The 24475-nt window shown below is 43.9% G+C and overlaps 1 protein-coding gene across 2 annotated transcripts in view; it reads right to left on the bottom strand.

Annotated features, from left to right (window-relative positions):
* The window catches only part of PRPF39 (pre-mRNA processing factor 39), an 88838-nt gene that overhangs the window by 20443 nt on the left and 43920 nt on the right, over positions 1-24475 (bottom strand). For both annotated transcript variants that reach the window (XM_068254153.1, XM_068254154.1), the window contains 3 exons: positions 23852-24016; positions 23407-23533; positions 13343-13611 (listed from right to left, as the gene is read on the bottom strand). In XM_068254153.1, the coding sequence (XP_068110254.1) occupies positions 13343-13611; positions 23407-23533; positions 23852-24016 (561 nt within the window). The remainder of the gene's footprint in view (positions 1-13342; positions 13612-23406; positions 23534-23851; positions 24017-24475) is intronic.

Genomic DNA, 24475 nt, shown 5'->3' with positions numbered 1-24475 from the left:
ATATATATATATATATATATATATATATATATATATATATATATATATATATATATATATATATATATATATATATATATATATATATATATATATATATATATATATATATATATATATATATATATATATATATATATATTTATATCAGTGGGAACATTAGAGAAAACACCTACCCTGCTCTCTGTTTCATTATTTACTGTTCAGCCTGCTTCTAATCAGCCCTGATAAAATCCCTGACTGAGCACTCAGTCTGGCTTTGCTCAGGAATTTTATAGCGGAGTCTGTTCTGTGATGTCGTTTCAAGCCCAAGCCTGCCACCTGCTGGCTCTGCTCAGGAATCATTATAGCCGAGTCATTGTAGCAAAGCCAGACTGTATGCTCTGTCAGGGATTTTATCAGGGCTGATAAGAAGCAGGCTGAACAGTAAATAATAAAAAACAGACAGCAGGGTAGGTATTTTCTCTAATGTTCCCACCAATATATATGGTAAAATACATGAGGGTGCTTCGTCTCTGTTTCACTTTAAAGACTATAGTCTCTATATAGTTTAGAGATTATTCAGTGTAAAATAAACATTTCTCTGAGGAGACTGGTTAATCACTTGCTATATCGGTTTCCTCCAGGGCTGAGGAGTCAGAGCAATTTTGGGTACCCGAGTAGATGGCATCATAAACTGAGGAGGCAGAGTTGGATGATTTTTTTGTACTGACTCCACAGCCCTGGTTTCCTCTAATGCACTCCACGAGCCCGTGTTCACTAGCTTCTGGCGCGTAGCACCATCTCCTTTTAGAGAAATGCTGTGGCGCTTCATCTCAAATACAGGGAGTGCCATGGCAATCTACTAGAAGGGGGCGGGGCTACACGCCAGAAGCGGCCACACACAAGATCCAGGGAGTGCATTAGAGGAAACGGATCCAGCAAGCGATTATAAGTTTCTCTGAAAAGATCGCCAATATGTTTACTGGTCTCTTTTACCTTATCTACTATTTTATTGAGGCTGAGAACTGCAAAGCAATCAGAAACCAACTAGCACAGACATTGATTTTAAAGCGGTTTAAAACCCTGACACAATATTCAATAAAAACATGTTTTCCTACTTTTTATATGCCATACGGTTATCATATTTGCATTTGTGCATAAGTATTATTCATTTAGAAATTATAGGTTCCCAAAAGTACAGTTTTTTGCTTTGTGAACTGACTTTGCATTTTATTAATAACTGGTTTTATTCATTATGTATTGAAGCAGGGCTGTGGAGTCGGTACAAAAATCCACCGACTCCGACGCCTCTAATTTGCATATTACAATCTTGTTCATTGAACGTATGTAACATGAAATTTGTCTCATAACTGCCAACGCTTAGAAATTTTAAAAGACAACTGAAGTGAGAAGGATATGGAGACTGCCATATTTATTCCCTTTAGTCATAGACTAAAACTAGTCCTTGGTAAGAGTACTTGTAAAAAGTACAGGCCGGAACAAAGAACATCTATCAGGACCTAGGCAATGTAACTGTGGGTACATGTAAGAGTGATGTGCAGGTACTCTGCATGGGAATAAGGAGGTTTATAGGTGATAGACAACACCTCTGTGTTCAATGTGCACAACATTCTCAGTGGATTCCCTGCAGCTCCGTGGAGAGTGCATATGTAGAGTATAGTACTACTGTGTAACAAAGTAAACCTGAGACAGATGAAATTAAAGTTTTATACATACCTGGTGCTTCCTCCAGCCCCCTTCAGGTTAATCAGTCCCTCGTTGTCCCCCTCCACCACCTGGATCTTCTGCTATGAGTCCAGGTACTTGAGCCAGTCAGGCGTAGTGCGCATGCATACTCTCCGCCGCCGGGAGCGTACTACACCTGCGCAGCACTGTTGCGCAGGTGCAGAACGCTCCTGGCTGTGGAAACGGCATGGTGGCCAGACTGCGCTGACTGGCTGAATTACCGGGACTCATAGCAGAAGATCCAGGTGGTGGAGGTGGACAGCGAGGGACTGATTAGCCTGAAGGGGGCTGGAAGAAGCCCCAGGTATGTATAAAACTTTTCTTTTCATCCTTCTCAGGTACCATTTAATTATTAGTCACCAAACCAAATTTTAAAGGGGAACTTCAGCCTAAACAAACATACTGTCATTAAGTTACATTAGTTATGTTAATTAGAATAAATAGGTAATATAATTTTTTACCCACCCTGTTTTAAAAGAACAGGCAAATGTTTGTGATTCATGGGGGCTGCCATCTTTGTCATGGGGGCAGCCATCTTTTTGGTTGAAAGGAGGTGACAAGGAGCAGGAGACACAGTTCCAACTGTCCTGTGTCCTGATAACCCCTCCCAGCTGCACACACTAGGCTTTAAATGTCAAATTCAAAATGTAAAAAAAAAAAATTTGCACCAAAGCAGCAGAACGAGAGCAACATCATCAGAAATCCCATCATGCTTTGCACAGCATCAGGGGAAAAAAGCCCGGGCAGTTTTCTTCTGTGCAGCTAAAAATGAGGCTTGGATAAGAGAAACAAAGTTCTGATGCTGTGAAACTGTTTAAGAAACACCAGGCCTTTTCAGTGCTGCTGAGTCGATTTTTAGTCCGGAGGTTCACTTTAACAACATATCACATTATTTGATTTCATGAGCAAATAGAGTGCGCACATTTGCATAAATCATAATCAACTCAGAATTATTTCCATCTCATTGACCATCTCTATTAGTGACACAGCTACACATCAGGCTTTATTCTTACAGCATAGATGTTATTTCGTGTATATATAAGAGATTCCTGTGTACACATCATATATACAGTCACAATCAGATGTGTATATCTGACTTTAAAAATACGGGGTCTGCTTTACTGAAGCAGCACAAGTAACTAATTTTGATTGGTTTATTTCATTTTTGTGGAGTAAGCACAGCTATTACTGTATGTATAAATTATTTATGATGACTATTTGAGAAATCTAACATTTTATCATATTTTCTATTTTAATTACAGTTTAAATTCATTAATTAGGAGTCGGTGCATTTTTTCCCCGACTCCAACTCCAGGCACCCAAAATTGCCCCGACTCCACAGCCCTGTATTGAAGGCAGACATGCTTTGACTGTATCCAGCTGCTTCTCCACAGTCAGAGAATGTGTCACATTCCTCACTTGATACATTTAAGTAAACACAAGATAATCTACAACTTTGGATGCATCCACATTTCACTGCACTGAACTTTCAAGCTCTGTGTGTAACCCTTCGAATGCTGGTCTAGTAAAAAAAAATGCTGGTTGCATATAATATGCTGTAAATAATGTTTTACAGCAAAGATGAAATGCTAGGTTATATTCTGCTTTAAATTTAAGTGGACCTGAACTCAGAATGTCCTCTCTGTTCTAAAATATACAACAGCATAACAACATTTAGGGCCTGTTTCCACTGCAGCTGCACGCATCTGCGAGACCCGTGGCGGCATTTCCGGATCTGTGGCTACGCTGACTAATCCCATGAGTCGTGCCATGCACGGCTATGGGATTTGCACAGATTCGGATGGAAAAGCTGGCCGAATCGCTGGCACAAGCGATTCGGCTGGTGGCTCCATTGCACCCTATGGCAGAGTTTCCCCGCGTGATTTGCCTGCGGGGAAACTCTGCAGATTCAGCCCGGTTTCCGCACAAGTGGAAACGGGCCCTGAAACAAAAACCATTTCCTTGTTACAGCTGATACAAATTCTAAAATAAATCTGTACTGTTTCTACTTCCTGATTCATGGAAGCAGACATTGTTAGCATCCTGTGGTTTCCAATCAGCTTATCTGCCATTGGCAGTCATGTGACACAGAAGAGATCAAATTACAGTTCGCGATTAGAGACAAGGGGGGGGGGGGGGGGGAATTAGAAAGGCTTAACTCTCTAAATACATACAGGGTGCATTCCTCTGTGTGTTCCTTTTGACCTGTGCAAAAAGTTCAGGTCCACTATAATAAAAACATTTTTTATGTTAGTCTAAGAACCAGTCCCATCCATATATTTTGTCCTTATATTCACATGCGATTTGGATTCCCCTGGTTAGGAGCCCCTGCCATAGATCATTACTGCAATGTTCATAGAAAATTACCAACTCAGAAAACTGACAAGTTAAAAATTGAAATAATTTGACTGCACAGTTGGGTATAAAAGATTTACAAAAAAAAAAAAAAAAAAAAAAAAAAAAAAAAACACACACACACACGTCTAGCTATATAGATTTACAAAATCTGTGGCTAATAAATGACACATGCAAGTTAATTTAGCTCAGTTTACCTAGTGTTCAGCATCTAGAAAAATATAATCACAGTTGCCAATAAACCACTCAGAAGTCAAACCAGGTATATGGGTGATGACAATCATAGCTTTCCAGTTTACTATCAAGTAGCAAATCTTAAAGAGAATCTGTATTGTTAAAATCGCACACAAGTAAACATAGCAGTGCTTTAGGGGACATCTATTACCCTCTGTCACAATTTCACTGTTCCCCGCCGCATTAAAAGTGGTCAAAAACAGTTTTACAAAGTTTGTTTATAAACAAACAAAATGGCCACCAAAACCGGAAGTAGGTTGATGTACAGTATGTCCACACATAGAAAAAACACATCCATACACAAGCAGGCTGTATACAGCCTTCCTTTTGAATCTCAAGAGATCATTTGTGTGTTTCTTCCCCCCTGCAGCTCTCATCCACTGAAGAATGACATGCTGATTGTTTCTTCCTGCAGACAACTCTGCCCGGTGTCTGTTATTCCTCAGCATGTGACAGCCCAGGCAGCCAGCTCCTTTCACAGCCTAAAGGTGCGTACACATGCGCGAAAGCAGCCAACGGCGGGTACGTCGGCACCTCCCGCTGGGCGGGTTTTCAGCAGACTGTAGTGCGTGTATACGCACTGTCTGCAGACTGATAAGGCTGTTCCTGAACGATCTGGCAGCCTTCCAGACACAGGGCGACAAATCCAACAGGGGAAAGATAAGTTGATTTATTACAGAGTCGGTGATAGTAGAAAGTGCTGCAGTAAGCCAGAGCACATTAGAATAGGTTTAGGAACTTTTAGGATGGTAGAAAACAGGATGGCATTTTTGTTACAGTGTCTCTTTAAATTGACACTGAAGCGGGAAAAAAATAATGATATAATGAACTGTACATATAGTACAGATAATTAATAGAACATTAGTAGCAAAAAAAAAAGTCTTATTTTCAGTTATATAGCTTTTTTTTAATATAACATTGCATCATTAATAATAATAATTGTAGTTTACAAACTATACTCTATTTTAAACCATAAAACACAGCAGGAACGTTCAAAGGATCATTAGCTCTGCAGTAAATCCTTAAAGGGATACTGTAGGGGGGGGGGGGGGTCGAGGGAAAATGAGTTGAACTTACCCGAGGCTTCTAACGGTCCCCCGCAGACATCCTGTGCCCACGCAGCCACTCACTGATGCTCCGGCCCCACCTCCGGTACACTTCTGGAATTTCTGACTTTAAAGTCTGAAAACCACTGCGCCTACGTTGCCATGTCCTCAATCCCGCTGCTGTCACCAGTAGCGTACTGCGCAGACACAGACCATACTGGGCCTGCGTAGTACGCTCCTGGTGACATCAGCGGGAGCGAGGACCGGGCAACGCTGGCATAGTGGTTTTTAGACTTTAAAGTCTGAAATTCCAGAAGTGAACCGGAGGCGCGGCCGGAGCATCGGTGAGTGGCTGCGTGGGCACAGGATGTCTGTGGGGGACCATCAGGAGCCCCGAGTAAGTTCAACTCATTTTCACCCGACCCCCCTACAGTGTCCCTTTAAGAAACGGTGAGACGGGTTGAGATAAGGCCTTCAGAAAATAGCACTGCTCTGACTAAATTAGTGGGAGAACTCAGATAAGCTCTTTTGCATAGATAACTGAAGTTTCTTAACTCTTCCTCTACAGGAAACAATATGAGACTCATATCTGTGCTACGAATGTTCTATTTTTTAGCTGTAATACACACACAAATCGTTATATCATAAATTTTCACTTCAGATTCCCTTTAAACAACATCACATTTGCTGGAAAATTAAGGAATACTTCCAGTAAAAAAAAAAAAAAAAATTAATAATTATGTTATGTAATGCTCTGTCTTAATGCGGCCAGGATCAGGGAGTCTCAGGATTAATTACTCATCCGATTATTAATGAAAAAAAAATAATGAAGAACAGGGAACCAACACTACACTATAAAACCAATGTACATTAGATGGTGAGGCAAGAGATACTCCACAACAGTTATGACCAGCGTGCTCTAGGTGTCTCAATAAGCAATGACGACAGGATAAACTGCAATTGTGAAGAGAGAAAAAGTAAACACCTGGCATGGCTGACAGTGGAATGTTGGTTTATTCCAATAATTGCATACAGCTAATCTTATGCAAAGGATGAAATCCAAACATGTCATTGTGAAGACAGGAGTCAAACTGTGGGTGCAGGGCACCAGGCTGAGCTCACCACAGTATGCTTGTATTTTAATTATTTCCATAAGATCATGCTGCATGCAGTTAGAAGCTCTATTTAGTAAGTCACCAACCTTTGACTCATAGGTAGTAGCTGCAGTCTGTCAGTTCTGAATGCTGTGGCCACAGTCTCTGGTCTCACATGCTCTAGTCACATATGATGAGGGTGAAAATGGAGATCGCAGTCACAGCCTTCAGAACTCACAGAAGGTGTATACATCAGGGCTGTGGAGTCGGTACCAAAATCCATCGACTCCGACCTGTCAGTTTAGGATTCCACTGACTCAGACTCTTCGACTCCTCTAATTTGCACATTACAATCTTGTTCATTGAAAGTATGTAACATGAAATATGTATCTTAACTGCCAACGCTTAGGAATTTTTAAAGACAACTGAAGTGAGAAGGATACGGAGACTATTATATTTATTCCCTTTAGTCATAGACTAAAACTAGTACTTGGTAAGAGTACTTGAAAAAAGTACAGACCGAAACAAAGAACATCTATCAGGCCATAGGCAATGTACCTCTGGGTACATGTGAGAGTGATGTGCAGGTACTCAGCTGGAGAATGAGGGGGATTCTTCCTCCATTACACATTCTTCATGTACAATCTGAACCAGGTTTATGGGTGATAGACAACACCTCTGTGTTCAATGTGCACAACATTCTCAGTGGATTCCCTGCAGCTCTGCGGGGAGTGCATATGTAGAGTATAGTACTACTGTGCAACAAAGTAAACCTGAGACAGATGAAATTAAAGTTTTATACATACCTGGGGCTTCCTCCAGCCCCCTTCAGGCTAATCAGTCCCTCGCTGTCTTCCTCCGCCACCTGGATCTTCTGCTACGAGTCCAGGTACTTGAGCCAGTCTGGCGTAGTGTGCATGCTACACTGGCGCAGCACTATTGCGGGGGGGCAGAAAGCTCCTGGCTGTAGGAGTGGCACGTGGCCGGACTGCACAGACTGGCTGAATTACCGGGACTCATAGCAGAAGATCCAGGTGGTGGAGGACGACAGCGAGAGACTGATTGGCCTGAAGGAGGCTGGAGGAAGCCCCAGGTATGTATAAAAAAAAAAAAAAAAAAAAAAAAAATCTTTTCATCCGTCTCAGGTACCCTTTAATTCGTATTCAAACCAAATTTTAACAGATCAAATTATTTGATTTCATGAGCAAAGGGAGTGCATACATTTGCATAAATCAGCATCAATGCAGAATTATTTCCATCTCACTGACCATCTCTATTAGTGACACTACTACACATCAGGCTTTATTCTTACGCCATAGAGGTTATTTAGTATATATAAGATTCCTGTGTACACATCATATATACAGTTACAGATATGTATATCGGACTTCAATAAAGCAGTCCTCGTATTTTTAAAGGGAAGGTTCAAGCAAAATAAAAAAAATGAGTTTCACTTACCTGGGGCTTCTACCAGCCCCATGCAGCCATCCTGTGCCCTCGTAGTCACTCACTGCTGCTCCAGTCCCCCGCTGGCAGCTTGCCGACCTCGGAGGTCGGCGGGCCGCATTGCGTAAATTTTTACGCATTCCCGCTAGTGCAGGAACATTAACACATACATTTTTACGCATTACTGGTTCAATGCGTACATTTTTACGCATTGAACCAGTAATGCGTAAAAAGGTATGTGTTAATGTTCCTGCACTAGCGGGAATGCGTAAAAATGTACGCAATGCGGCCCGCCGGCCTCCGAGGTCGGCAAGCTGCCAGCGGGGGACTGGAGCAGCAGTGAGTGACTACGAGGGCACAGGATGGCTGCATGGGGCTGGTAGAAGCCCCAGGTAAGTGAAACTCATTTTTTTATTTTGCTTGGACATTCCCTTTAAAGCAGCACAAGTAACTAATTTTGATTGGTCTATTTCATTTTTGTGGACTAAGCACAGCTATTACGGTGTATATAAATTATTGATGACTTATCTGAGAAATAGAACATTTTATCATATTTTCTATTTTAATTCAGTTTAAGGGCCCTTTTCCACTAGCAATCACAAATGCCTGCAATTGCGATTTTTCATTCATTTTGTTATGAGATTGCGATTTTTCATTTGCATTGCATTATCACTCTTAAAATTGCTCCAGAAAGCGATTGCGATTTCCAAATCGAATCACTATAGTGGAAAATACTTCTCATGATTTCTATAATAAAGTAACAACGCTAGCGATTTAAAAAGTTACTAGCTATTTGGGATTGAGCTGTGTAGTGGAAAGGGGCCCTAAATTCATTAGGAGTCGGAGCATTTTTTTTCCCCGACTCCAGGCACCCAAAATTGCTCAGACTCCGCAGCCCTGGTATGCACAGAGCTCTGGGTCAAAGGTTGGCCAGTACGTCTGAGGAAAATAAAGGATACGCCTGAGGAAGATAAAAAACTGAGATCTACTTACCCAGGGCTTCATCCAGCCCCTGGCAGCCGATATATGTCCCTTGCTGCAGCTCCGGTGTCCCAGGATCCCCTCTGTTGCGGATGCCAAAGTTGCCAGGTTGGCATCTTCCGCGCCTGCCCGAGCCGCTTACGTGGCATGGAGCGTTCTGCACAGGCACAGTAGAGGTAGGCATCTGCAACAGAGGGGATCCTAGGACACCGGAGCTGCGGCGAGGGACATATCGGCTGCCAGGGGGCTGGATGAACCCCCGGGGTAAGTAGATCTAATTTTTTTTCACCCCCTCGTATACTACTTTAAAGCAGGTGTGTCAAAATCAATTACAAAGTGGGCCTGAAACTGTACACTGGGACCTAGTCGCGGGCCAACCTCAATGTCTACTGGCCTCCTTCCTCCCTTATAAAGTTCCCAGGTGTCTAATGACCCCCCTCCAAACCCTATACAGTTCCCTGGTGTTTAATGGTCCTCCCTCCCCTATACAGTTTCCTAGTGCCTAGAGGCCCCAACCCTCCCCTTTACAGTTTCTAGTTTTTACTGCTTTAAAGGAGAACTGAAGAGAGAAGAATATGGATGCTGCCATATTTATTTCCTTTTAAATAATTCCAGTTGCCTGGCAGCCCTACTGATCTATTTGGCTTCAGCAGTGTCTGAATCACATCAGAAATAAAACAGCTATGATTAAAGAGAACCCGAGGTGGGAATTACTTTTACTATTGGGGCACAGAGGCTGGTTGTGCGCACTAAGACCAGCCTCTGTTGCCCCATCGTGTGCCTCCATGTCCCCCCTGCTCGCCGCTATACCCCCCGCATTGCTGGCTGTGTCGCCAGCTCAATGTTTACCTTGCGCTGTCAGTCAGCGCCGCTCCCCCGCCTCCTCCGCATCGGCGCCACCCGCCGCGTCACTTCCCTCCTATCAGCCGGAGGGAAGGGACACGGGCGGGTGCGCCGATGCGGAGGAGGCAGGGGAGCAGCGCTGACTGACAGCGCAAGGTAAACATTGAGCTGGCGACACGCTGCGTGTCGCCAGCAATGCAGGGGGTATAGCGGCGAGCAGGGGGGACATGGAGACACACGATGGGGCAACAGAGGCTGGTCTTAGTGCGCACAACCAGCCTCTGTGCCCCAATAGTAAAAGTAATTCCCACCTCGGGTTCTCTTTAAGGAGCCATGCTTTTGCTCCAATACGCGTGAGCTTTTACCTGTATGTACTATGATGTTGGAATAAAGAGTTTATTATTGCAATCCAGCCAGTTGGTGTAGCAGAAGATCCTTTTCAACTACCATCTACGATTCAGCACTTGATTTCCTGCTATCATCTAGTGTGATACCGGTAATTTTTAGCAGCCCACTCTCCTTTTCTTGACACCAGAAACATGATCTGACAAAGTCAGAAACATCTGATCTGCTGCATGCTTGTTCAGGGTCTATGGCTAAAAGTATTAGAGGCAGAGGATCAGCAGGATCAGCAAGTGGTATTGCTTACAAGGAAATAAATGTGGAAGCCTCCATATACCTCTCGCTTCAGTTGTCCTTTAACCCTACCTCCCCCATATGGCTTCCCTGGTGTTCTATGGCTTCACCTCCAATACAGCTTGCCTGGTGGTCTAGAGTGGTCCAAACATAATACAAAGTGGGAAAGCCACTTGAGGGCCAAATTGAATGGCTCTGAGGGCCAGATTTGGTCCGTGGAACTAGGACCACAGCTTGTTTTGAAGTAAAGTCCTGTATATATTAGTCTAGAATATCTAGTTTTGCCGATGAATCTGGGATTCGAGTGGGTACAAAGAGGATCTCTGGAGGCCGCTGTTTGAAATTCCAACGGTGAAATCTGGTTATAGTTTCTACCACCCAGGGAATCCGAATATGCTCCGCCTAGATGGGCCCAAACTTCTGGTGCCTCCATCCTACTGGACACATCTGAGTGGCCACACCATCAAAATCCCTTCGTGGTATTTTATGTGGTGGAAAAATGCCTGTGCAGTGCAGCTGCACTCGTACAGAGGGGAGTGCGGCTGTAAACAATCTGCCATTTTAATGCTGAAGATGGTTTACAGGGTCCCAGTGGATTACAGGAGTGGCACAAAAAGATCATGGAAGCCTCTGGACCATTCAGAGGCTTCCTCTTACAGAGGCAAGTATCCAACTTCTGTCTGCCATATTGTCTTTAAAACAATACCAGCTGCCTGGCATCCTGCTGCTGATCTCATTGGATGCAGTAGTGTCTGGATCACACACACACCAGAAATAAATGTGACTAAGCAAGTCAGAAATACCCGATTAATATGCTTGTTTGGGGTCTATGGCTTCAAATATTGGAGGCAGAATAATAGCAGGACAGCCAGGCAATATGTATTTGTTAAGAGGAAATAAATATGTCAGCCTCCATATCACTTAGTTCAGGCATAACTACTCTTAGCTACACAAAACAACATTTGAAAGCATTCCCATGCATTCTCATTGTGTAAAAAGCTTTATTTTCACTGCAGGGAAGGTTGCTTAGATCTTTTCATCAGGAAAGGAAAATGTAATCATTGCCAACTGAAGGTCTCTGAGGAATGTGTCTTCACTCCCTCAGCTGGACAGACACCACCATGGCAACAGCTCAGTCACTTCAGCAGAAAAAGAGGGGGGCAGAGTGACACATGCCTCAGAGAGCTTCAGCCAATGACCAGAGAAAAAGTACGCTTCTTCTGCTCTCTGCAGAGAAAACACATCAAATTTTCATTGGGCAATCACTCGCCAATTTTACCACCACCACGCAGGATGAGGGCAAACAGATTGAGTACTATGTACAAATCGTGTAGGTAAGTTCTTAACCGAGTTGGAAGTGAAAACTCATCCCAGCAGTGTATGGTAATCTTGCCTGCACAAGTGAAGCAATCCCTCTTGCACCCTGACTGAGGGGTAAAACTGCTACAATGCAGACAGTCTGCTCCAACCGGGATGCAGGTCTTTGCATTGCACCGCTTTGCTGACTGATATGCCTGCTGTAGGGGTGCTAATTAAGGATCCTGGCAATCTTACTAGCCATTACTCTTAGGACTGCATTGTGGATTGGCAACTATATCGGTAGTGCACAAGTCACTTTGTTTGCCTATACTGTTAAGCCGTACCAGCATTAAGCGCTGTGGATTTTCAAGACTTGTGCTGTGTTCAGTAGCGCTCCCGGCAAATCTGTGTTAAACTGGTTTTAAGCACATATTGCACAGTAGAAATTTATTGAGCACAATTAAAAGTGAAAAAAGATCTACTTACCTGGGGCTTCCTCCAGCCCCTGTCATCTTATCTGTCCCTTGCCACAGCTCTGCTCCCAGCCGGTCCCCTCCATTGCAGATGCCGACCTTGATAGATCGGCAGCTATAGCACCTGCACGCAGCCACGCCGCTTGCGATCACACTTACGTAGCCTGGTGTGTTCTGCGCAAGTGCAGTACTTCTGCGCCTGTGCAGAACGCTCCAGGATGCATGACCGCGTGGTCGGCATCTGCAATGGATGGGGGTGGAGCTGCAGCAAACGATAGATAGGCTTCCAGGGGCCGGAGAGAGCCCCAGGTAAGTAGATTTTTTTTTTTTTTACACATCGGACCTGTCCTTTACGCAACAATAACCTTAATTGTGGAGGCTTGTTCATTTGCTGTGAAGTTTTGCTTACTTCATTGTGCATCAATTATTCTCCCCTGCATGGGAAAATGCTGTCTAATATTGACTTTTATAAAAACCTTCAAAAAGAAAGTTTACCATTCCAGGATTTGAAATGGCTTCAGAATTCTGTATAAATTTGCCCACCTCTGCCTCAGTGCTCACAGGTAAGTGTACTGTATTTCAGACCAGTTCTGTGTATAGGCTTGCTATACTCCAGTGGTTTTGGATGCAGGCCTGGCTCCATTGGCATAAAGAGATCATTTGCATATTCAGAAGCGGTGCATTGTAGGAAACTACAGTTGCTTACTTAAAGTTAACCAGAGAAGTTAAACTCTAAAGATTTAATACTTACCCGGGGCTTCCTCGATCCCCATTAGCTCATCTGCGCATGCGCAGTAGACCCAGACTGGACCCGACAGACGGTTACGTGGGCTGATCACGGCTGAACGGGAGAGGGCGGGAGGACAGCGTGGGACTCAGATGAGCTTATGGGGCTGGAGGAAGCCTTGGGTAAGTATCAAATCTTTAGAGTTTACCATCTCTGGTTAACTTTAAATCATTGCAAATACCTTCTGTTTTAAAGAAGGCATGGGTCACCCTGAGCTGCTTGGGTATTCTGCTGTACTGGTCCAAGTCCTATTCCATAGAGCCATATCAATCCGTGCCATGCACTGATCAGGACCAACAGACCGGAACAGGCTGTCTGCAAGTATTCTGTAAAATTACTGTGAAAAAAACGGGTCTTTCAACTAAGCTACCAGCAGACAAACCCAAAAACTCAGCTTCCATTTTCACCACAACGACTTACTTTGTCTCTCTGTAGAGCGTCAGTTAACACTTTCTTTGCCATCCCCACATTCTTCTGAATTTTGGCATAGAAGCGGGAAAGTTTTATCGCAAAAAATGAAAACTCGCTATTGGTTTTAGCGGTTTTTATGGCTTCCATCAACAGTTTTTCTGCCTCCTTTACGTTTCCATGTCGTCTTTCGAGATTCACGCGCCTCAATCGAACCATCGCCAAGCCGTCTACATACTCTTCTACTGTTTTCAATATGTTCCTGGCTTCATCAACGTTACCTGAAAGGCCAAATATCAAATTAAAAAAAATGCAGAATTAAGTGACCCAGAAGCACACCTGAGCAAAAGAAATGGAGAGAAAAGTGCATAAAATCAAAGATTATCCTCCATAGAAACCACATGAGAAAGTGTAAATTGAGCTGGATCTTTAAGCATTCCTATTGGATAATACAGCCATCTATCTTGACAAAAATAACATTTCCCAGATAACATACAGCCCAGGCTTTTTACCTTCTCCCCTAAATCTAAGGCACCATCTTTACAATGTGCTCCGCTTGTTCAAAAATACATGGAGAAGGGCATCCAATGACCCAAAGCAGGTAAAGGGGTTATGCAGCATGCATGCACAGTGTCAGATGCTATCTTATAGGCATTATCACATGATTAGGAGCCCAGCCATTGGCTTTTATCACTACGGTGAAGCTACATACACATCCTGGATTGAACTCGGCCATGGCAACCGATAAAGAACACCTATCCCGAGTGAATTTAGCATGTACAGCGGCTACCTCACTTCTAAAGGATCTGGCAAGTATGAAATAGGGCTTGGACGAGTACAACAGAGTAACCTATTTTAAGAAGGCAATTACACCAAGCTTTGCTTTTTTAGTAGGAGGGCTTTTTGGTTCCTTTTATCCCCCTATACATTCCTAGTAGTTTGGGTCACCCTGAGCTGCTTGGTTACTCTGTTGTACTCGTCTAAGCCCTATTTCATACAGCCTTATCAATCCCTGGCATGTACTGATGAGGACCAAAAGTCTGAAACAGGCTGTCTACATGTGGGTTTGATATGGCTGTGTAAAACTTAAAGCTATAGGCTTGCTATACACCAGCGGTTCTGGATGCTTGCTTGGCTTAACAAGGGCGAAAAGGGATCATTTGCATATTTAGTAGTAGTGCATTGTGGGTAACCACAAATGTTCATTTATAACTGAATTATTGCAAATTTCCTTCTGTTTTAAGAAGGCAATTACACCAAGCTTTGCTTTTTTTTAGTAGGAGGGCTTTTTGGTTCCTTTTATCCCCCTATACATTCCTAGTAGTTTGGGTCACCCTGAGCTGCTTGGTTACTCTGTTGTAACAAAGAAATGTTTTGCTTTAAAGGTTATTATACTGTTGTGTATCTTTTAGAGCAGAGAAGAAGTTCTGCGTTCAGGTCCGCTTTAAGGTCCACTTTTTAAGGAATATTCTATTCTCAGATCATTTTCATTCTGACACCTGTATAGCATGCTAGCTGAGCAGACGTGAATGGATCACTCAAGGGCTAAGCTCACCGTGTTAAAGCGTACCTGAGAATAGGGGGGGGGGGATACACACAACTGGGGCTTCCTCCAGCCCCTTTGATGCCATTGGCTCCCTCACAATTCTCCTAGACCGCCTCAATTGTCCTCTAGCCGGCCTGGTAAATCAACAAGTCTGCTTCAGTCGGCGCTTTTGCAGTCCGGTCGTGGCTGGTGATGTGCGACAAAGCATGACTTCTCAGATGTACAGATCCGACCAGCAGGGGATCAGAGCGGCCTGGGAGCACGGCGAGGGAGCCAACAGTCTGAAATGGGCTGGAGAAAGCCACAGGTACATATTTTTTTCCCCCTCTCAGGTGTCCTTTAAAGAGAACCTGAGGTGGGATTTAATTATGTTAGTGGAGCACAGAGGCTGGTTGTGCACACTAACACCAGCCTCCGTTGCCCCATGGTGTGCCTCCAGGAACACCTGCGCACCGCTATACCCCCCGCAGTGCTAGCGACACGCAGCACGTCGCCAGCACAATGTTTACCTAAGCGCTGTCTATCAGCGCCGCTCCCCCGCCTCCTCCGTATAGGCGCTACCCGCCCGCGTCCCTTCCCTCCAATCAGCGGGAGGGAAGGGACGCGGGCGGGTAGCGCCAATACGGAGGAGGCGGGGGAGCGGCGCTGACAGCGCATAGGTAAACATTGTGCTGGCGACACGCTGTATGTCGCTAGCACTGCGGGGGGTATAGCAGCGCGCAGAGGGGTCCTGGAGGCACACCATGGGGCAACGGAGGCTGGTGTTAGTGTGCGCAACCAGCCTCTGTGCCCCACTAACATGATTAAATCCCACCTCGGGTTCTCTTTAAGGCATTTTCACTTTATATTAAAAATCCCACAGTGGACGTTAAAGTGTACCAGAGATCTAATAAAAAGAAAAATTATACATACCTGGGGCTTCGTCTAACATCCTTCACGAAAAGTCACTCGCCGTCCTCCGCCTCCTCCGGTAGAAGCCCCGGTATCTCCGTGGCCACACAGCGCAGTCCAGCCGCACGCTCCCGTGACCGTTCTGCGCCTGCTTAGTAGTACTGCGCAGGCACAGAATTCTCCCAACGGGAGCATGCGCACTTCATCCTGACTAAAGGGAACCTGAAGCAGAAGATCCAAGCAGCGGAGTATGACTGTGAGGAACCGATCAGCGTGAAGGGGGCTGGAGGAAGCCCCAGATATGTATTATTTCTTTATTTTATTAGATTTCTGGTTCACTATAAATCTCCCAGTTAAGAAATGAATGCAGAACAACAGCTTTAGAGGATTTCTAATCACAAATTGTTCAAGAATAGTCTGTGAGTAAGTAAAAACTATTGCATACATTTAAAGAGAATCACTTATTACATATTACAAAATTCCAGAAATGCACTTGCATAATGGCAAGTCATAACCGCTGTCGCTTCTGTTATCACCTGGAGGCTCCATACTGGTCTAGCTCACATGGAATGAGGTCAGCAGAATGCATCTAGTAAGCTCCTGTCTCTAAAATTCTGCTTTAACCACTTGCCGACCGCCCACTGCACATTGGCGGCAAAGTGGCAGCCCCAGGACCACATTGGCGTTGGGTCCTGGGACTCTTCCGGGCAGGGGATAGCGCGCATTGATGCGCGCATCCGCCGGCATTAGGCTCCGCCCACCCGCGTTGACATCCCGCCGGCCATACGGAAGCGCTGGCGCGATGTTAAACCCCGATCTGCCGCATACAAAGCGTATAATACGCTTTGTATTGTATACAAAGCGTATTATACAGGCTGCCTCCTGCCCTGGTGGTCCCAGTGTCCGAGGGACCACCAGGGCAGGCTGCAGCCACCCTAGTCTGCACCCAAACACACTGATCTGCCCCCCCCCCATTTTGCGACATTTGGTTTCAAGACTACTCCTCACGGTTTAGGGCCCCTAAAATGCCAGGGCAGTATAGGAACCCCACAAATGACCCCATTTTAGAAAGAAGACACCCCAAGGTATTCCGTTAGGAGTATGCCGAGTTCATAGAAGATTTTATTTTTTGTCACAAGTTAGCGGAAAATGACACTTTGTGAAAACAAACAATTAAAATCAATTTCCGCATACTTATGAAAAAATAAAATCTTCTATGAACTCACCATACTCCTAACGGAATACCTTTAGGTGTCTTCTTTCTAAAATATACTGCCCTGGCATTTTAGGGGCCCTAAACCGTGAGGAGTAGTCTTGAAACCAAATGTCGCAAAATCACCTGTGAAATCCTAAAGGTACTCATTGGACTTTGGGCCCCTTAGCGCAGTTAGGGTGCAAAAAAGTGCCACACGTGGTATCGCTGTACTCAGAAGTAGTATAATGTGTTTTGGGGTGTATTTTTACACATACCCATGCTGAGTCGGAGAAATATCTCTGTAAATGGACAATTGTGTGTAAAAAAAAAAAGAAAAAAAAAGAAAAAAATTGTCATTTACAGAGATATTTCTCCCACCCAGCATGGGTATGTGTAGAAATACACCCCAAAACACATTATACTACTTCTCCTGAGTACGGCAATACCACGTGTGGCACTTTTTTGCAGCCTAACTGCGCTAAGGGGCCCTAAGTCCAATGAGCACCTTTAGGCTTTATAGGGGTGCTTACAATTTAGCACCCCCCAAAATGCCAGGACAGTAAACACACCCCACAAATGACCCCATTTTGGAAAGTAGACCCTTCAAGGTATTCAGAGAGGAGCATAGTGAGTCTGTGGCAGATTTCATTTTTTTGGTCGCAAGTTAGAAGAAATGGAAATTTTTTTTCTTTTTTTTGTCACAAAGTGTCATTTTCCGCTAACTTGTGACAAAAAATAAAATCTTCTATGAACTCACCATGCCTCTCAGTGAATACTTTGGGATGTCTTCTTTCCAAAATGGGGTCATTTGGGGGTATTTATAACATCCTGGAATTTTAGCACCTCATGAAACATGACAGGTGGTCAGAAAAGTCAGAGATGCTTCAAAATGGGAAAATTCACTTTTGGCACCATAGTTTGTAAACGCTATAACTTTTACCAAAACCAATAAATATAGGCTGAATGGGTTGTTTTTTTTTATCTAAAACATGTTTGTCCACATTTTTCGTGCTGCATGTATACAGAAATTTTACTTTATTTGAAAAATGTCAGCACAGAAAGTAAAAAAAATAAATAAAAAAAAAAAATAAAAAAACTATTTTTGGACAAAATTCATGTCTTTTTTGATGAATATAATAAAGTAAAAATCGCAGCAGCAATCAAATAGCACCAAAAGAAAGCTGTATTAGTGACAAGAAAAGGAGGTAAAATTCATTTAGATGGTAGGTTGTATGACCGAGCAATAAACCGTGAAAGCTGCAGTGGTCTGAATGGAAAAAAAGTCTCTGGTCCTTAACCCATTCAGGTTCCGTCGTTTTCACGTGAGAAATGTTCACCTCCCATTCATTAGCCTATAACTTTATCACTACTTATCACAATGCACTGATCTATATCTTGTTTTTTCCGCCACCAATTAGGCTTTCTTTGGGGGGTACATTTTGCTAAGAGCCACTTTACTGTAAATGCATTTTAACAGGAAGAATAAGAAAAAAATGGAAAAATTCATTATTTCTCAGTGTTCAGCCATTATAGTTTTAAAATAATACATGCCTCCATAATTAAAACTCACGTATTGTATTTGCCCATATGTCCCGATTATAACACTGTTAAAATTATGTCCCTATCACAATGTATGGCGACAATATTTTATTTGGAAATAAAAAAAATAGAAATATTTCATCTTTACATTGATATTTAAAAAGTTTAGACCCTTAGGTAAATATTTACATGTTTTGGTTTTTTTTATTGTAAACATTTTATTTGGGTAGTTTTGGGAGGGTGGGAGGTAAACAATACATTTATAATGTAAATGTGTGTTAATTTTAAATTATTTTTTTTTACAGGTGTAGTATTACTTTTTGGCCACAAGATGGCGGCCATGAGTTTGTTTACATGACGTCACTCTAAGCGTAACATACACTTACAGTGACGCATCTGGAAGGGAACGGCCAGAAAAGGCGCAGCTTCTGAGAGAAGCTGTCGCTTTTTCAGCGGGGGAGAGGAATCAATGATCGGGCTCCGTAGCCCGATACATTGATTCCCTGGCTACCGAATCCGCGGCCGGGAGTGCGCGTGCACGCGCGCGATCGGCCGCAGTAGCGCGCATGGTTCCTGGACGTAGAAACTACGTCCAGGAACCAAAATAGGTTAAGGGGTTTTATGACTGCAGTGGTTAAACCAGTATCTGCCATAAAGTAAAGGGGCAAAGGCGTAAGATGCCTGCTGCACCAATATGCAGCTCCTCATTCCCTCCACATCACTCTGCAGCTGCCTGGTCTCTACCTTCTCACCCTTTAAAGTGTACCAGAGCCGAGGGTGGCGAAGTTTTTATACATACCTGGGGTTTCCTCCAGCCCCATCCGCACGGATCGCTCCCACGCCGCCGTCCACAGTCTTCTCCCACTTCTGTACCAGGTCCCGTTACTTCCTCCAGTCGCGGCCAGTCTGACGCAAGTGAAGTGCGCCATTCATGTACCTTTCCAGCAGCTGCGCCCTCTATGTATCTCTCCAGCAGCTGCTGGAAAGGTACATGAATGGCGCACTTCTCTTGCGCAGACTGGCCACATCTGGAGGAAGTAATGGGACCTGGTACAGAAGTGGGAGAAGACTGGACGGCGGCGTGGGAGCGATCCGTGCGGATGGGGCTGGAGGTAACCCAAGGTATGTATAAATTTAAAAAAAAAGGGTTTCTTCAGCTCTGGTTTCCTTTAAGATAAGTTTGAAGCCATGATGGGCTGTCAGTCTGGAGGCATGATTTGTCAAACAGGAAGGATAGGTTCATACCGTAGCGGATAAAAATGAATGCTATAAAACTTGATCTGTTTTCTTTATAAAGTGTACCTGAAATGAAACAAACATAAGTATTTATACTTACATGGGGGGCTTCCTCAGCCCCCTGTAGGTGGCGGCCTCCCTCACTGTCCTGCAGGGCCACTCCATTGTTCAGCGGTCGGCTCCCGTAACTTTTTCAGTCACACTCCACTGCACATGCAAAGTTCTAGTCATGCGCCTTCCCATCCTGCGCAGTTAGTCTTCACAAACTGCGCATGCGCAGAACCCTTCTGTCTACAGGAGAACAATTGGGGAGCGCACACAGCCGGGACCATGCATGCACAGTGGATGCAACGGAGGGCAACTGAAGAATTTACCAGAGATGACTGGAGGACAACAGAGCAGCCCAAGAATGCAGCAAGTAGACCATGGCCTGCAAGCACCAGGCAAGTATAAATGCTTAAAGAGAACCAGAGATGAAGCAACCTCATGTATTTTACCTTATAAATCAGTGGGAACATGACAGTAAACACCTAATTTGCTCTTTGTTACATTGTTCTCTGTTTAATTTGCCTGTTATCACCTCTAAGATAAGAATCCCGACTAAGCAGTCGGTCTGGCTTTGCTACAGAATAATTATAGCTGAGACTGTGTTCTTTGCTGTCTTCAAGTCCAAGCCTGCCCCCTGCTGGCTTTGCTCAGGAATCATTATAGCTGAGTCATTATAGCAAAGCCAGAATCAATGCTCAGTCCGGGATTCTTATCTCAGCTAGATAACAGACACTTTTAGCAGTGAGGATGGAACAGAGAGCATGGTAAATGTTTTCTCTAATGTTCCCACTGATTTCTATGGTAAAATACACAAGGGTGCTTCGTCTCTGGTTCACTTTAACTTTGTTTCATCTCAGGTTTCCTTTAAATGAATTAGCTTGTTACATTGGGCATCAGTTTTTCCATCCGGTTTTCTGTTCCCCACTTGGTAACTGTCACCGCAACCTTCCGTCCACTCGGATCCACTACAAATGCCAGTATACCGATCCTGGAGCCCCATTAGAAGCATCGGGTTGTTTTACAGAAGAACAATGGGAATCCTTCCTGAGCACAAGGGAAGATTATGATTAGTCAACTACTCAGTGAACCAATGAGAATTCTCCCCCTGTGGAAGGACAATTCCCATTGGTCTATTGCAAACCAACTGTAGCCTCATGCTTCTGATAACGGCTCCGAAATCAGTATACCAGCATTTTTAGCATGCAGGGACCAAACGGACGGCAGCAGGCGATTATTTTGTGAAACGTACTCGGCGAGCAATCTGCCTCAGATGCTGATCCAGAAACGTAGCAAGGGACCGAATGGATTGATGTGAATGGAGCCTATTACTTCCACTAAACAACGTTTTTATTGCCAAATGTTTCAAGCTGACTAGGTGGGAGTAGAGCTTTGAACCAGTGCTGTACGTAGTTTCCCTTTTGTTGCAAGCAATAGGTTTTTACACACTACATGACAAATACTTGGGAGAAAATAGCAAATACATGTTCCCTAAACACAGTCAAATTTAACTTTTATCAAGTCAGGTAAAAATAAGGAGTAGCAAAATTATATGAAAAAATAAATAAATCACTGAATCTTAAAGTCAAAATGCAGGGAGTTCCTGACTTGTAAATGCCTGTCAATACAAACCTCCAACCCGCCGCAATGTCGGAGACTCCCTGTACTGTGCCCATGTAGAGGGGGACACAAAGGAGCATAGAGAAGGCCCCAAGGAGGACAGAGGCAGACACATGTGGGACACAAAAAGTACAAGAGGGCATGGGGTATAAATCTTACTAATATTATAAAATGTAGAGGTTTGTTACTCAATCACACAACAATGGCTGAACAGATTTGAATGAAATTTGGCACACACATAGTACATTACCTGGAACAACATACAAGATCATTTTTATCCCCATAATCAAAAAGGGGGCCGAGACAAATACAAATTTCACTGGGAAAATTTAAACTGCAGGTATTTTTATACTGTTAATGGCAGGATTCTCAAACTTTACACAGTTGGTCACTCAGTGACTATGATTAATATTCGGACAAGTGGGTGGAGCCTACAAAAGCCAATCAAAATTCACCTATTGCTTTTCAAGGGGAATATTTGATTGCTGCCATTCTTGCACTGTTAATGGCACAAGCCTCAAACCTGGTACAGTTGGTCAATGGGTGACTGGGGTTCAAATTCAGAAGAGGGGGTGGATCCACAAACAGCCAATGAGATTGGTTTCATTTCAATGCAAACTATTGATGCCAAAGACCGCAAAGCTCACAAACTAGGTCTAGTGTTCTCCCCAGAATTTTTTTCCAGGCGGGTGTCATGAAAAAATAGCCGGGTGGGGCGAGATGAGAGAATGCAGGGCCGGCGCTTCTCTGCTTACAGCATAGGAGGTGAGCTGACGACAGCCGGATTGCTCACCAAAACTAGCCGGGTGGAGCACCCGGCTAAAAGAGCCTGGGGAGAACACTGAGGTCATGGAGTAATTGTGTGTGAAGATTAGAAAAAGTGGGCGGTGCCAACACCAGCCAAATACATACTCCGGCAACGCGGGGCCATCAGCTGGTAGGGCATAACTCACAAGTAGTCCCTTCATCATGGATGCACCAGTATATATTTATTTTTTTTCCTGGGTGGCACCAGTATATATTTCTTTTTTTTCCTGGGTTCTGTTCTCTAAACCTAGGTGTGTCTTATAGTCCAGTGTGTGTGTGCGTGTGTATGTGTGTACATACTAATATACGAAATACATACTAGAGTGTGTGTGTGTGTAAACACATACACAGGCTAAGACAGTGCTATACATGATGTGTCAAAATAATGGTACTTATGCGACAATGTGAATGGTAAATCACCAGGTAGGGTACTATGGTGAGGCTCAAGATCTCAATATAAATACGGAGGTACTGATTATTAGGCTGGGCTATAATCGGTAAGCCAAACCTGAATGGTGTAAATACACCGGCCCCCCAAACAGTGCTAACCCTACACACAAATGACTAGTACCGGTAGTACAGTGAGGTGGTGAATAGTCCTTCATACACATTTCTCAACATGTTTCACCCATAAAGGGCTTCATCACTAGTAATCTAAACAGTGAATGAAAAACAAAACCCCCACCCAACAAATCAAACCACCAGCAGGTCAGACATGAGTGCTTCCGAAGCCCTCCAAGGAGTCCTGACAGCGTATTTGACTTGGTCAAATAACTAAAACACGGGACACATGGGTGGACCGAAGGCACAGAGAGAGGACTGGGAAGGCTCAGGGTTGCTCTTTGGGTTCCAGAGACTTCCCTCTACATAGGTGAGCATCAGCTTCAGTGTCTTCTGGTCTTTGGGCAGCCATCTTCTCCTCTCCCTTGGAGCTTTGTACTCACTGCTGGCATCTAATGGCCAAGTATGGAACTGCAAGGAAAACAGGAAATGGCTCCCCTGGACGTAAAGAAAGTGAAACCTGGACACCTAGCAAGGAGAGCTGCACAGGAGACACTGCCAGGAACAAGGAGAGGTAACTATCCCCACACTTTTCGACCCAAAAATTCAGCTTGCATGCAAGTATATACGCTAACTTTATTTTTTCAGGTGTTCATCTTAATTTTTTAAAAAGAAGTCCTGAGCAGGTAAACTTACCTTGTTGCTCTTCAAATGCTGCCCACAAGAGATGAACCAAAGGCTTCTTCTGCAGGTGAATGGTGCAGGCCCGGGTGTAGACATGTCTTGCCCCCTCAATGCTTTGTTGCTCCATGTACTTGGCATACTAAACAAGAGACAGAGATACTCTATTAACCCCTTCAGGAACAAGAAAAATGCAAAAACGTGAACAATAAAATTCTTGTTGTAAACCCATTCAGCACCTTTATTGAACCACTAGACTAGACTCTGTAAGGAAGGGCGAAGGGAGGCAACGCTGTTGGCATATGCAGCGGTCAAATCTGGTTGCAAGCAGACCATCCCCCTAATGCAATAGATACAGTTATAGATGAACAGAATTCAAAAAAAGAATACAGGGTTAGGAATGACGTCAATGTGTCAAATTGAGAGGGAATGGAAGGGAGAGAGCGGAAAGGGTCCTTACCTTAACCCAAAACTCCTCGTAGAGGGCGCAGGCGATGACACATCTCTCAAATAGGATCACTATGCGTTCATGTGAGCCATTCTCAATCTCAAAATCCAAATACTCTTTCCAGTTGTTCAGTTGGATCTTCTCTAAAGGCTTTACATGGAAGTAGGGACGTTTAATCTGCAGAAAAGCAAACAAATTATATAATAAATAAATAAAAAAAAACAGTTGCACCAATTCTAAAATTGGTGTTGGGAAGCAATAATAGAACTTATATAAATCTTAATTCCTAAGAATCAAGAAGAGGGGCACTGTCAAAGCAACTCTGGGCAATGTTCCTGTAATATAAGCACTTTCCTAATTCTGATCTACAGTGGCTGCATTCAACACATCAAATGAACAATGAATTAATCACCTTTCTCGCATATTGTAGGTCTGTTGAGCACCACAGGCGACATCATGGGAGCAGGTAGGGTTGGTGACAAGCATAGGAGAAGCACAAATGAAGGGTGGAGCACATAGTTGGGGCAGAGTAAGAGGAGTGGAGTTTGGCCAAGGGAACAATATGCATGGGCTAGCTGTGGGAAAGAAGAACGTGGTTGGCTGCTCCAAGCAGTGGAAGATTATGCTAGGCTCCAG

Source organism: Hyperolius riggenbachi, chromosome 9, assembly GCF_040937935.1.
Source record: "Hyperolius riggenbachi isolate aHypRig1 chromosome 9, aHypRig1.pri, whole genome shotgun sequence".
NCBI classification, from domain to species: domain Eukaryota; kingdom Metazoa; phylum Chordata; class Amphibia; order Anura; family Hyperoliidae; genus Hyperolius; species Hyperolius riggenbachi.
This window is presented reverse-complemented; position numbering and strand designations above follow the sequence as displayed.